The 13,746-nt window shown below is 56.3% G+C and overlaps 1 protein-coding gene across 2 annotated transcripts; it reads right to left on the bottom strand.

Annotated features, from left to right (window-relative positions):
* Positions 1–4,235: 4,235 nt before the first annotated feature.
* Positions 4,236–11,997, bottom strand: TAGLN2 (transgelin 2). Of its 2 annotated transcripts, XM_059934425.1 has the most exons (6): positions 11,890–11,977; positions 6,765–6,931; positions 6,427–6,634; positions 5,774–5,948; positions 5,359–5,461; positions 4,236–5,056 (listed from the first exon to the last, which is right to left on the bottom strand). In XM_059934425.1, the coding sequence occupies exons 2-6, from the start codon at positions 6,881–6,883 to the stop codon at positions 4,915–4,917; spliced, it is 747 nt and encodes a 248-aa protein (XP_059790408.1). In that variant the 5' UTR covers positions 6,884–6,931; positions 11,890–11,977; the 3' UTR covers positions 4,236–4,914. The 2 variants fall into 2 exon arrangements, with proteins under 2 accessions (XP_059790408.1, XP_059790416.1); XM_059934433.1 differs by lacking the exon at positions 6,765–6,931 and having other exon boundaries at positions 11,890–11,997.
* Between the last annotated feature and the right edge of the window lie 1,749 nt (positions 11,998–13,746).

Genomic DNA, 13,746 nt, shown 5'->3' on the forward strand with positions numbered 1-13,746 from the left:
TGAATAGGTTCTCAATAAATATTTTTTGAAATAATGGAAGAACAAATACAATATACAGGTAAAGCTCTCAGCAGAGTGACTAACAGAAAAATGGTGAATCATCGTCGTCATCATCACTGTGATGGTTCAGCCCCGCACCGAGCTACATTTCTCTCATGGAAACACAACTCAAAGTTCAGGCCCTGTCCACAGCGGGGCGAAATGGTATGGCAGCCCCAGTGTTTGGGGAGATGATTGTATGACCCACTCCCCACCTACCCTCTCCCAGTGATGTTGATCTGTCCCCACCCAATCCCTGGTTCTCACCCTGACTCAGACTTCTTTGCCCACCCCCACTCCAGGCAGAAGAGGAATAGCCCCTTCACCTCCCCACTGAAACTTGACCTCTGACCACAGAGCCAGTGACTACTCCTTCTTCTGGAGGAGCAATCCCACCCCCACCAACCAGCAGCCCCACTCCCCGCAGCAGATCAGGGGAGAGGATCCCTGAGACACGTAGCCTCAGCTCACCATGGCATCACCACCAACCTCCACCCCAGAAATGATCCAGGGCTGTGGGAGGCTGGCAAGTGATCCTCCCAAAGAGCCCTATTTGCATTTCTCTAAAAGCACATATCACTGGCTTTCTGAATTATCATGGCTCCTATCCATGTTTTACCTCCCCTACAGGACTAGGTACTTTTTGAGCAAAGAGACCATGTATTAATAATCTTCATATCCCCGATAAGGCCTGGCATAGGCTAGAACCCCAATAATTGTTGAACGAATGAATACATGAATGAAAAAATGGATGTATATATGAGTGTTCCCAGCAGAATTGCTCATTTTCCACCTTAAGAAGATGAGATTTGTCCTATTATTGAAGACCTTCCTCCTGACCCTTAAGAGAATCTAGAGGCTAATAACACCTCAGAGTCAAGAGGATCTTTTTTCCTTGTTTAACCTAAATGTCTCTAGGTGCAACTTCAGTGCATTGTCTTTTAATCTACCTCCCTAGCCACTGGGACTAAAACTCCTTTCTTCACAAGGAAACCGTTACTAATTTACTTTTAGCCTTCTCTTCAACAAATGTAATCCCAGGCCCTTTATTGCTCCCTCCCTGGGGCCCTACTGTCCAGCCCTTTCCCTGTTCCACTGGTCCTTGGGCTTTTTGCCAAGCTCTCAAAGGCCTCTCTGGGCTGCACAGGCAGGAATGGACATATTGTTCTCCACGGAGCCATGTACAAACGCTCAGACGCTTACGCTCTGCCTACACACACCCGACACACACCTCTCTGCACCCCCAGTCCCCAGTCCTTGGTAAACACATACTCACAGGCAGCCTCCACACATGGTCACAGTTTCATCTCCTCCCACCCGCACCCCCTGAGCCCTGGCCCTGTGAATTCTCACACACCTGGACGCACACTCAGTGCACATGAACAGGCCGCACAGAACTATACTTTTCCCCAACAGGTCAGCCACACTGGGAACCCCTCTTCCTCCTCCCCCTCCCCCTCCCCCCTCCCCTCCCCCTCCCCCTCCTCTTCCTCCTCCCTGCCTTCCTTCTCCAGCTCTCCTTCCCATCAGCCACCATGGGCCAAGCCTACCTTCCCTTTACCTCCACAGTGATTTTCCACTGCAAGGCTGAAGGCAAGGAGTAAATGAACCAATGCTGGCTCCTACCTCTTCCTCCTGCCCTCTTCCCATTTATTTTCTGCCAAATCCTCAACCACCTTCCATTTGCCCGGAGCACACAAACCACCCTCCATCCCCTTCCCAACCTCCACTCCTCAGGCTATAGGGAGAACCGGCTTCTCAGGTTTTTACTTTTGGGAAATGAACAATGAGGAAGCATTGGAAACTGAAATGGAAACTGGTTTCATTTCAGATCCAATGACAGGCTGGGTCGCTGGGACCCTGGGCTGGCTGGGCACCAGACCAGGCGATTCAGGAGCATGAGGGCAGTGTGATATTCACTCATTCATTCGTTCATTCAACAAATATTTATCCAGCACCTACAACATGCCAGGCACTACTCTGCATCAACAAAACCAACACAAACCTGCCCTTACAGAGTGTACATCCTGTGGGTGGAGACAGAAAATAAATAAGTAAAATACACTGAGTATCACGTAGTGATAGGAGAAAGGAGGGAAGGAGGATGGGGTGCAGGCTGAGAGTGGAGTGTGCAATTTTAAACACGGTGGCCAGGGAAGGCAGTATGTTTGAACTGGAAGGTGACATTTGAACAAAGACCTGAAGGAGAGAAAGTAGCCACGGTGACACCTGGAAGGGGAGATTGTTCGGGGCAGCAGGAACCATCCTGCAGGCGCAGGGTGTTAGGGAACACCAGTGTGGAAAGCCACGGGGAATGAGTTGCTAGGAGATGGCAGGAAAAGGGGGTGCCACTCAGAGAAGCTTTTCCTTCTATTCCCAGGATTGGGACCCATTCTGGGCTCCAGGGCCTGATGGAGTGCCAGGAGAGATGAGAGGGGCCAAATTAGGGATGAAACTGTGATCTCAGATGGAACAAAATGCTGTAAAGCAAACAGAAAACAAAACAAAACGTTGAGGTGTCAGTGGAGGCCATTTCCAGAAGGAAGGAGCTGAACCTGGAGCGAAGTGGATTAAGGGGAGACGTGGAGGGGCCTCCCAGAGCTTGCTGGTGGGTGGTGGTTCCAGCAAGGAGGGAGGTGAGCCCCGTGGCTGAGCACCTCTCAAATCCAGTCCGGCTAGAGCAGCACAGTCTCAGCCAGCTCCCAGCCAGGGTGACCTGGGTTCAAAACCCCTGTCCGTCCACTAAATCCTTATGTGGCTTTGGGTGAGTTTCTTGTCCTGAGACCCAGTATGCTCATCTGGGAACAAAATGAGGGAAATAATACAGTAATATCCACCTCGCGGACTAACATGGGAATCTGCTGGGAGAAGACAGTGCTTCTCAGTCTTGGCTCTGTGGTGTGCCGGTCCCAGAAAGTCGTGAGGCCTGTGGCCAATAATTCATAGCTATAGTTAAATCAGAGAAGGGTGCAAATGGTTTGTTTTTTTAGTTTAAATATCAATGAATTCAATGTTGTCTCTGCAATGACATCACTCTTCCTCACTGGCATTCCATGAAGGCTTCCTGAATGGGAGATAACGGGGTGGAGTGACAGCTAATCCCCTGGGAATTTGCAAATAGGCTGCACCCTATCTTATCTGTGCCACAGCCCAAGGGAATACAGCAGGCAAGCAAATACCATCTTGCCCATGGCTGGGGCTCGGATAAGGTGGAGAGCCCCTGAGCTGATGGTTAATGTACAGCAGCGGCATGGGGCCTGGCACACAGTAGGTGCTTCTTGGCAGAGGGAACCACAGTGGAGTGGGAGAAAGGAGAATGGAAGCTCTCTTGTTATCCACCAGTGCACAATCTGTCACCCTCAGGCACAACGTTGTGGCTTTCCCATCCTCGGGAAATAGAGATACACTGAAGTAGACATGGGGAGAGGGACAGTGGAGGCCAGGCTGGCTGATGCTTGTGGGAGCTGAAGTGGGGGACTGGCCCAGGGCCTCTACGGAGACGCAGGGTCGGATGGGAAGGCCGTGGGGTTGGAAACTACAGGTGGAACATTCATGCCTGGGTCAGGGCTGGGAGCTCAGGACAATCTGACCCCAAAATTGATTATTGTGGTCCAAGGCCACCCGTCCAGAAGGAATGCTGCTAGGCTCTCACCAGCACGCAGCTCACAAGTGCCTGGGATGATCAACAAGGCTTCCTGCCTCCAGCCACGACCACCAACTCCTTCCTGCTCACTCATCCCCCAGCTCGCCAGATCCTCACCACCGCAACCCCTACCCATGGCCCCCAGACTGGTCTGGCCACCAGAGGCCACCTTGCATCAAGCCTGCCTGAGGGCCTCCCACCCAGACACTTGCCAGGACTCAGGGCACCTTCCTGCAGTGGCTGAGAACTGTTCTGGCTGTGGGAGGGGCCCAGCCAGGAGCACCTGGGTAGGTGCCGGCCCCCCTCCCTGTGGACCCTGCCCACGCATGCTGCCATCATGGCTTCTAGCCCGAGGGCAGCTGGGAGGGCCTGTCCCTTCTCCACCCCACCCCTAAACCAAGTGAGAAAAAGAATGGGAAGGAAATCGATGATGGGGAGATGTGTGTAACCTTTCATTTCAAAGCCCTCTTCCCTGGAGCCAGTCACCGCCCTTCCCCCACACTCCTCCCTTCCCAACAGCGGACTCAGTGGCCCCAGACACAGCCAGAGTCCATCCAAAAAAAGACAGAGATTCTTTATTTAAATCAGCAAACTCAGATTCTTCAAGCCCCAGTCCATGGTGGGCAGCCTTCCCTCCCCGGTCCCCTCACCCCCACCCCTTAGCCACAGAGAGGGGAACGGAAAATGAGAAGCCTGAAGGCCTCTGCCAGGGCAGGCTGCCTCAGAAGTGTGGTGAGCGCAGTCCAGCTGGGGCTGGGCGGGCAGCCGCCACAGGCCCCTCCCTATAAATTAAGTCCCTGCAGCCACAGCTGTGGGCGAGGCGTACTTGGGGGGAGAAGGCCATTAGGCAGCATCGCTGACTCCCAGCCGAGGAATGGATTAGGGCACAGGGCTCAGGGGAAGAGAGGCCAGAGAGAAAGAGAAGAGGTTTGGTGGGGAGAGGGGGTGATGCCCACCTAACTTTGGTCCCGGGGAAGAGAGGCCAGTTGGTCCAGTTTTGGTGGATTTGGAGAAGGGAATGTATTAGTAAGCACAGTGGGGAGGCCACCGTCAGGCAACCCCAGAGGAGACAGGCCAGGCCCCCACCCTGGCAGAGGGGAGCATGAGAGCTCCAGGGGCTCTCAGGGAATGTCACTGCTAAAATATATATATATACGTATATATATATATATATATACATATATATATATATTAACCATTCACGGCAGGCAGGGGCAGGGCTGTGGGTGGGATCAGAGGATCTGGCGTGGCATCCCGTAGCCGGTCATGCCTGCCTGAGATGCCCCGCGGTTGGTCCCCATCTGTAACCCAATCACATTCTTGCCCTCCTGCAGCTGGTTGTCTGAGAAGTTCCGAGGGTTCTCCTTGGATTTCCTGGGTGGAAAGGGAGCATTGGTTAGGAGGGTGGAGGCTGCCCTAGTAAATGTCCTCCATGGACAGAGCACAGGCTTTCTTTGGCTTAAGTGCTGGTGCCAGCTCTGCCCTGGAGAGCCTTGAGCTCTCTGAAGCCACCCCCTCATCTCTCAAAAGGGACTGTCCCTTGCCATCCCGGGAGACGCGTGAGGATTAAGTGAGACGAGGAATGGGAAAGTGCTTTGTAAAGGGCATTTCCTAGGGACAGGAGTGGGCAGATCACCGCACCGGCCCGGGGCCTGGGCTGTCCCAGCAGTACTCACTTGGGAAACCAGTTGGGATCTCCACAGAAGAGCCCATTGTTCTGGGCTACCGCCAGCCCACCCAGGTTCATCAGTGTCCGCTGCACACAGGCCATGTTCTTTCCTGGGAAGGTGGAGGGGGTGTGTTGGCCTCAGTGGGTCTGGGGTCCTGCATGGCAGGCTTCCACCTCTATCACTACGTCAGCAGGCCCAGCTTCCTAATTCTTTTACTCTTGGTCTCCCTACCCTTCTCCAACCCAACCCCCAATATGGTTAACTCCTCCATAAACACACACACACACACACACACACACACACACACACACACACCCCACTCTTTGTCCTCAGGTGTCAGAAACCTGCCCCTTCTCCCTGGTGGACATGGCCCAGCCCAGCCTCTGGTCTTCTGGATGACAGTGCCCTGGCCCTGACCCACCTTCCCAGAGGTCCACAGTCTGGAAGATGTCAGTGGTGTTGATGCCGTAGCGCTCGGCTGCTTGCAGGAACTGGGAGATCTGCTCCATCTGCTTGAAGGCCATGGTGGAGGCCTGGATCTTCCTCACTGGGGCCTGCCCCTCGGGGTACAGCCCATTAATGAGCTCACACAGCACCTGGGTGAGGATAGTAGGTGTGCAGAAGTGAGGCCCTGCCTACCACAGATCAGAATGTACCACCCTCGGCGCTAGAGACAGTGAACCGCAGAGGTGCCTCTCCTACCTGAAGACAGCTCTGACTCTACCTGGAGTGAGCATCAGGCCCTTCCTGCCCAGCCGCCTGCCTCTGAGCCCAGAGTGTAAACCGCGCTATTCCAGGATTACCAACTAGAGCACACCTCCCCCAGCTCTCCCCTTAGAGCGCCTCTTCCTTCCGTCACACAACACACGGCTTCCACGGCAGGGAGGCACGTTCACCCTCCCACTTCCCTCGGCGGGAGGGAGGAAAGCAGGGGGCCTCTGCACGATGAAGATATCCCGGCTCAAGAAAAGCTGGGAGGGGGCTGCCCTCTGTTCTTCAGCTGAGACAGTCCCCGGTCCCTCAGACCCAGCCCTGCTCTCCTGGCACTTCTGGTCAGAGGCGCCCAGCTCTCACCGTGCCATCCTTGAGCCAGTTCTGGAAGTTCTCGCGCCCAGGCTGGGGCCGGCCCACATCCTTGCGGCACTGGGTGGTGATCCATTGGATCAGGATCTGCTCCAGGTCCGTATCATATTGTTTCTCAATCTTCTGCTGCACCTCCCGGCTCAGGCCGTAGGAAGGTCCCCTGTTGGCCATTCCAAAGGGTGGTGGTGTCTGGGGAAAGCTGGGGAGAGGACACATCCAGGCCTGTGGTCAGCGCTCTGCAGCCTGTGGGGTGGGGGATTCTGACACACACCATATCCCCCGGGTGGGCCCTGGTGGTGAGAACAGCCACCAAATGAGGGAAGTCTCACCTTAACCCCTGGACGTGGGCTAGAGTCTCAGTGCTCAGAACTCTAGGAAGTGTTAAGGCGCCTCCGGGTTCTTCCACCCCTGTGACAGGTAGCCTGTCTACTCTACTGAGGCTTCCCATTAGATTTCATTTGAATGGTTCCACTGCTACAATGAAGTATAAAACCCACTGGAATAGAAAATAGGGTAAATGAGGCCAGGATTGGGGGTTCAGCCCCTCATTTGGGGCGGTCAGCTTTAGCAAAGGCAAACTGGTCATTCTAACCCCAACCCTGCCTTTTCCAGTTCTGGGCAAGAGAATGATTTGGAAAGAATATGGAGTGGCTGGAGAAACCTATGTCAGGAGCTAGGGGACTGGACAGATCTACCCTTAATTAGCCACTGGGTTTTAATTGAACACCATTTGTGCTGGGGATTGTGGAAGACACAGAAGTCCTTGGTCCTAAAGTTGCCCACAGTGCCATCAGAGAGACAAAGTGAGCACATACGAAAGGGCAAGAGTTGTACATGATGAATATTAAACTACACAGTCAGACCATATGTTGTAGGAATTGAGAGAGGAGTATTGGCAGAAGCAGCCTGGAGGGCTTCCTGGAAGAGGTAGGTCTGAGTAGGTCCTTAACAGATTTCACCAGGCAAAGGGGCTTCCCATGAGAAACCAGGTAATACCTAATTCTACTTTCCTTTCTAGAAGCAGTGGTAGGCAGAATAATGCCCCCCCAAAGGTGTCTATGTCCTAATTCCCAGAACCTGGGAATGTTACCTGATATGGCAAAAGGAATTTTGCAGATGTGATTGAATTACGGTTCTTGAGATAGGGAGAGTACTCTGGGTCTCCAGGGGGGCCCAATGTACTCACGACAAGGGTCCTTATGAGTGAAAGAGGAAGGCAGATGAGTCAGAGTGGGAGAAGTGAGAAGGAAGCCAAGGTTGGAGTGACGCAGGGTCATGAACCAAGCAATGCAGATGGCCTCCAGAAGCTGGGAAAGGCAAGGAATGGAATCTCCCCTAAGTCCCCCGGAAGGAATGCAAGCCCTGCCAACACCTTGATTTTAGCCAGTGAAACCTAGCTCTACAAGATATTACATGTGTGTTGCTTTAAGTCACTCAGTTTGTGATAATTTGTTACAGCAGGAATAGGGCACTAATCCAGGAGCCTTGGGTGGCATTTTTAGGGAAACCCGGGAAGAGAGGGAGGGATGGGGAAATACACAGCAGGGTTTCTTTAACTTAGTTTGAGGACCTCAGTTAGGAAGAACTGGGTGGTTTCCTGACCACAGGCCTGGGTTGACAGCACCTCGCAGTGGGCAGTCTGTCCCCACCTGCCACCTCCCTGCCTAGGTCCCGTACCCAGAGCCCTGTCCTAGGAATGCTACCCATGCCAAGGGGGAGCCAGGACCCCATTTCCTGCCCCCATCCCCTCCCCATGGGCTCTTCTTTCTGCTCTGAGATAGAGCTGGCTGACCGTACGTAAAAGGGGATGCCCCAGGCCAGGCACCTCTGTTCAAGGACAGGGAAGGGAAACACTCCCTCTCCCCACCTCAGGCCCCAGGCCAGAGGAGTCACTCTGGCTTCCTGGGTCCCCTGCACAGCAGGTTGAGCCATCCCAGCACCCCCTCCCTGGGCCTCGGGGCAGGCCACAGGGACAGCAGCTGCCTCAAACGCCCTCCCACCTCTCAGCCCCGGCGGAGGTGCGGCTCGGGCCAGTCCCCTCCCCCCACTCCAACATGGCTGCTCCTTCCGACTGCAGCCTATTGGGCTGCACATTTCCGGCAGCGATCCTCCCCATAATGTTAAACCTCATTAAGACAACCGAGCCCCGCTTCACCCAGCCCGGAAGCCCGGCCAGATAAATGTCAGTCTGGGCCTTGACCCACACCACCAGCCCCATACACGCACTCAGCATGGGGAGGGCAGGCCGGGCCAAGTGGAGAGAGGGAGACAAGATTCCCTCCCCTCAGCCCAGCCCCAGCTGCCCAGCCGAGAGCCACTCGGTCTCCCTAAGCCTGTGACCCCTGACGCACAGGGCCACGGCTGGGAGGCTCAGAAGGAAGGAGAGGGGGGCCAGAGGCTGCTGCCACCAGTAAGCGCCCTTTTCCCAGCCCAATGTTCAGACCTCACTTCTGGGAGCAGATTCACTGTGGTCACCCGGGCCTCAGGGCTGTGTCTCCGTGGATCCAAGTGGCCTGAGGCCCAGGGATCACTATGGCCCAGGGAAAGAAAGGACAGGAGAATGATTAACCCAGACACCAGGGTTAGGAGGGGAGCGCAGGACCGAAGAGTGACCCCTCCAGTGTCACCTATGGTATGGACGGGCAGGACAGACTCGGCCTCCCAGACCCACCTCTGGGTGGGTGTTGGGGGCCCTCCTAAACTCTGGCGCCTGGGCACATCTGGCAAGGTCACAGACTCCAGCTGCAGTGTCTCGGCTCCACTCTGGGGCCATTGCCCTAGATCCCGAGGTGCCAGAGCCATAAAGCAGAGCTCTGGGAGGAGGCAGGCCAGACGGGCCCAGCCTGCCCACGGCTGCTCTCCCCACCCCCGCGAGCAGGCACACGCTGAGGGGCTGCGGCCGCCGGAGCTGGAGTGGCCCGCGCTAGTGACACTCGGGGAACCTACCCTGGCTCTCCCTTAAAGGAGGGAAGGTAGCCAGTTGCCTACTGGGGTGGGGAAAGGCTGTGTGGGAGACGCCCAGAGCTGGGGGTCCAAAGGGAAAACAACAGCTGCACAGCATGGGGGGTGGATTGGCAGTGAGTAACCTAAACTCCAGAGCTGCCTACAGCGGTGGGAACAGCCCTCACTCCCACCCACAAGGTTACAACAGTTGGGAAAGGGGGAGGGGCCACAAAAGGCACTCCAGCCCTCAGCCCCACCCAGACCCTGGGCTGGAAGCTTACCTCACCCCACCGCCGACGCCAAAGAAAAAGCGGACATGGGGTGGGAGTAGGATTCCAGGGCTCCTGGCTGGGGTGTTGAACTGGAAAGACAAAGGGACTCTCCATTCATTGTACAGAGAGGACACAGGGGAACTTCCCAATCCAGAATTGGCATTAAGACTATTTTGAAAAGGCGAAACAGGGATACTTGCCCCCAAAGTGAAGTGCCACAGGGAGCGGGGGTGATGGGAGACCTATGACTGAGGGGCCACCTTGGGGCAGCCCCCTTGGTATCAAGAGTCAGCGGGCAGAAGAGAAAGCTGAAGCTATACAAACAGGAAGCCACAAGGCTTGCGCAGGAGGAGGGGTATGGTGGGGGCCGTTGCCATGGCTTCTGTGTACCAAACACAGGAATGGGGCAGGGTGGGGGCACCAGGCAGAAACATCCACTCGGCGCAGGAGTGGCGGGGAGGCTCCGAGTGGGGGCGGGGCGGGGGCGGGGCGAGGGCGGGAGCAGAAGTGGGATCCTTGGGAAAGGGGCCGCTTCACAGGTACAGACAGGTGCAAGGGATTCCTCAAGGAAGCAGCTGTGGAGGGTTCGGAGGGCGGAGAAGGGAAATTACAAGTTTTGGGGTAGAGAAATAGATTTAAGATTTAGTTCAGGAATAGAAGAAATGTCCTGGGAACAGAAGGTACATTCTGAGCTAGAGAGCCCCATAACTGAAAATCCTGGGCGGGAGAAGGGATGGGGATGGGGGTGGGGGAGAATGGATGGGGGGTGGGGTGGGGGAGAAGGGATGGGGGGTGGGGTGGGGGAGAAGGGATGGGGGGTGGGGTGGGGGAGAAGGGATGGGGGGTGGGGTGGGGGAGAAGGGATGGGGGTGGGGGAGAAGGGATGGGGGTGGGGGAGAAGGGATGGGGGTGGGGAGAAGAGATTAGAGGCCAATCCCCAGAGAGCAAAAGAGGGACCCAGGCTGTGGAGTGGGGGGGTGGGGGGAGAACCGCACTTGGACAAAGACTTATTTGTTGATTCTGGAAGGGTAGGGCCCTTCTGGCCCCACCCTACCTTGGCCTCCTCGGCAGTCTTCCCTGTGGGCTAGGAAGGAGAAACTGGGAGTGGGGTTAAAGACGGGGAGCTGTCCCTCTGTCTGGTGCTCTGGAGTCAGAAAACTAGGAGAGCCACAGGCCTCCTCCTACACCGGATCCCCACACTAGTCCATCCTCACTTCTACCCTGCTCTTTCTGCTCACAGATACCAAGGTGCCCCAGAATTTCACAGATACCGGCTCCAGGAGACTCCAGGAGGCCTGCAGAGGGAGCGGGGGTCGGGGTGGGGGGGGGGGAGGTGGCCGTCCATTTCCGGTCCTGCTGATCCGACCTCCACAGCCGCCCCCCCTCGCCACACCCTGGGCCGTTACTGGGATGAATCACCCACCGCCCGCCGCTGGGGTGACGCAGTGGTCTGGGCAGCCCGCCCGCCCGCCCGCCCGCGGCCACCACCGACTTTCCCAGCAGCAGGGGGCAAGGGGTGGGGGCATCGGCTCCCGTAGGGGCTGGAGGCCTGGAAAGCATCCATCCTCCCTCAACACCACCTCCAACAGGCAGGGCACGCTGGGGCGCAGTCAGGGCTGCAGCCTCCCAGATGTTTCAGGTCGGGGGGACCCTCCTGGAGGCGACTGGAGCTTCAACTCCCCGCCCGAACCCGGGAAGGCGAGGCCACTGCGGGACCCGCGCACGGAGCCCCCTCGCCCCAACCCGCGACTCCGAATCCCCAGAAAAACGAGCTGCAGGAGAATGAACAGAAAGGCCGGCTTCGGGGACGCAGAGGGCAGGCAGCACCCACACGTGCTCCTGGAACTAGGAAGTGAAGTGTCGCTTCGGAAACACCGGCGGCGCCAAGCTGGCCAGGGTGGGCGCCGGGACCCTGTACGCTCCATCACTCGGGGCCAGCCAGCTAATCCCTGACGACCCCCTTTCCCCACCCCAGCGAAGACCCGGGGCTGGAGCCGGCGGGCGGGACGCAGTCCCCGAGTCCCTGATCCGGACGGACGGCCCCGTCTATGCACTCGCAACAGCGGCTGACCTCATTGCTCAACAATGCGGGGTCAGAGCCTGGGGACAGACCTGACAGCCCGGGGAGGGGCAGAGCAGTCAACGGACCCTTGCCTGCCAGCCCTTGATCACCAAGCTCACTGGAGCAAGTCGCAAGCTCTGGCTTCTAGCTTTCTAGAGACCCCTCCCTCCAGCTCACCTTTCACGCGGGCCGGAAAGTTGCGCACTCAAGGCGGGATCTGCAGCGCGAGTGAGACACCCGGGCCGGGCCCGGCCGGAGGTTTTCAGCCTGCTCCCGCCTCGGACGGGGCGGACCAGGGGCGGGGCAAGGGCCGAGAGGGTTTAAAGGCGCCGCAGTCCAGAAGCTGAGGGCAGTGCTTAAAAGAGAGGGGCGGTGGACAAGAACCTGAGTTAAAGGACCTGGAGGCAGTAGCCTACACTCTTGAGAACCTCTACCCCTACCCCAGAGCCCTTAAACTTGTGCCCCAGTGGGAAACTTTCTGCCTAGGTTAGCTCAAGACTGTGGGCGTTTTTATGCGGGAAGAAACCTCTTGGTTTAAAAAGGGTGGTTAGGTAAATGGAGGCACAGGAAGACGCTCACCGCATCCCCCCCCCCCCCCCCCCCCCCCCCCGCCTCCACACACACACACACAGCTGTCTAGGGTGTGGCAGGACTGGGGCTAGAGGGCCAGGACAACTCCTGGTCTTGGTGGTCTTGCTCCCCACCTTCTTAAAGCCCCAGACTAGCAGTGAGGTCATTCCGTGCCCAGGGCCCAAGAGGCATGATCAGCGTTGGGGCCCAGGGTTCAGACTTGACTTCTTTTTTTTTTAAACAATTTTATTTTTTCATTTTATAATTTATTTACTTATTTTGGGGCTGTGTTAGGTCTTTGTTGCGGTGCGCAGGCTTCTCGCTGCGGTGGCTTCTCTTGTTGTGGAGCACAGGCTCTAGGTGTGTGGGCTTCAGTAGTTGTGGCACATGAGCTCAGTAGTTGTTGTTCGCGGGCTCTAGAGCGCAGGCTCAGTAGTCGTGGTGCATGGGCTTAGTTGCTCCACGGCATGTGGGATCTTCCCGGACCAGGGCTCAAACCCGTGTCCCCTGCATTGGCAGGTGGATTCTCAACCACTGCGCCACCAAGGAAGTCCCCAGACTTGACTTCTTTCCCCTTCATTTCCTCCTCTATGACCTGGCACCTCTTCTTAATCCTGGAGGGATCAAAAGAACCCTCAGTGGAGGAGGAGGCTGGCAGTTCTTCTGTCTCTGAGGGTGGAGGAGAGCCTCGTTTGGGGGTTGAAGGAGGGCTCCCCCCTCCCTGTTTTCAGGCTTCAGTTGAGCAGTCCCTCTGGGGTGGAGTCCCTGCTTACATCCATCAGTGGAGTTCTTCATAGATGATAGAAGACCCAGTTGAGCCTGGTTTTCAAGTGCATCACCAACCAGTGCCGGACTTCCCTGGTGGTGCAGTGGTTAAGAATCCGCCTGCCAATGCAGGGGACACGGGTTTGGTCCCTGGTCCGGGAAGATCCCACATGCCACAGAGCAACTAAGCCTGTGTGCCACAACTACTGAGCCCACGTGCCACAACTACTGAAGCCCGTGCGCCTAGAGCCCGTGCTCCGCAGCAAGAGAAGCCACCGCAATGAGAAGCCCGCGCACCACAACAAAGAGTAGCGCCGGCTCCACGCAACTAGAGACAGCCCGTGCGCAGCAATGAAGACCCAATGCAGCCAAAAATAAATTTAAAAAATAATAATAATTAAAAAAAAAACAAACCAGTGCCTTCCCACTTTTCCATTCTCTCTTGCCCGATCCTCCCTACCCCTATATTCCAGTGATTCCCTGGTAGGCCAAGGAATCCTCCGTGCCTTTACACAGGCTGTTCCTCTGCCTGGGATGCGTTTCCTCCCTTGACTGACTTCTCACCTGCTCTATCCATCACCGACTTTGTGACTTTTGGGCAACTTACCAAAGCACTGTACACCTCAGTTCCCTAGTCTATAAAATAGAGCTAATGGTACTACCTACCTCAGAGTGGTAGAGAATTAAATGATACATGTA

The sequence above is a fragment of the Balaenoptera ricei genome, chromosome 1, assembly GCF_028023285.1.
Source record: "Balaenoptera ricei isolate mBalRic1 chromosome 1, mBalRic1.hap2, whole genome shotgun sequence".
NCBI classification, from domain to species: Eukaryota; Metazoa; Chordata; class Mammalia; order Artiodactyla; family Balaenopteridae; genus Balaenoptera; species Balaenoptera ricei.

Coding starts and splice junctions, on each gene's coding strand:
- TAGLN2 (XM_059934425.1), bottom strand. CDS start 6,883: ATGGGAAGCCTCAGTAGAGTAGACAGGCTACCTGTCACAGGGGTGGAA. Junction 6,635..6,764: donor GCCCACGTCCAGGGGTTAAG/GTGAGACTTCCC, acceptor TCCTCTCCCCAG/CTTTCCCCAGACACCACCAC. Junction 5,057..5,358: donor GATCCCAACTGGTTTCCCAA/GTGAGTACTGCT, acceptor CTTTCCACCCAG/GAAATCCAAGGAGAACCCTC.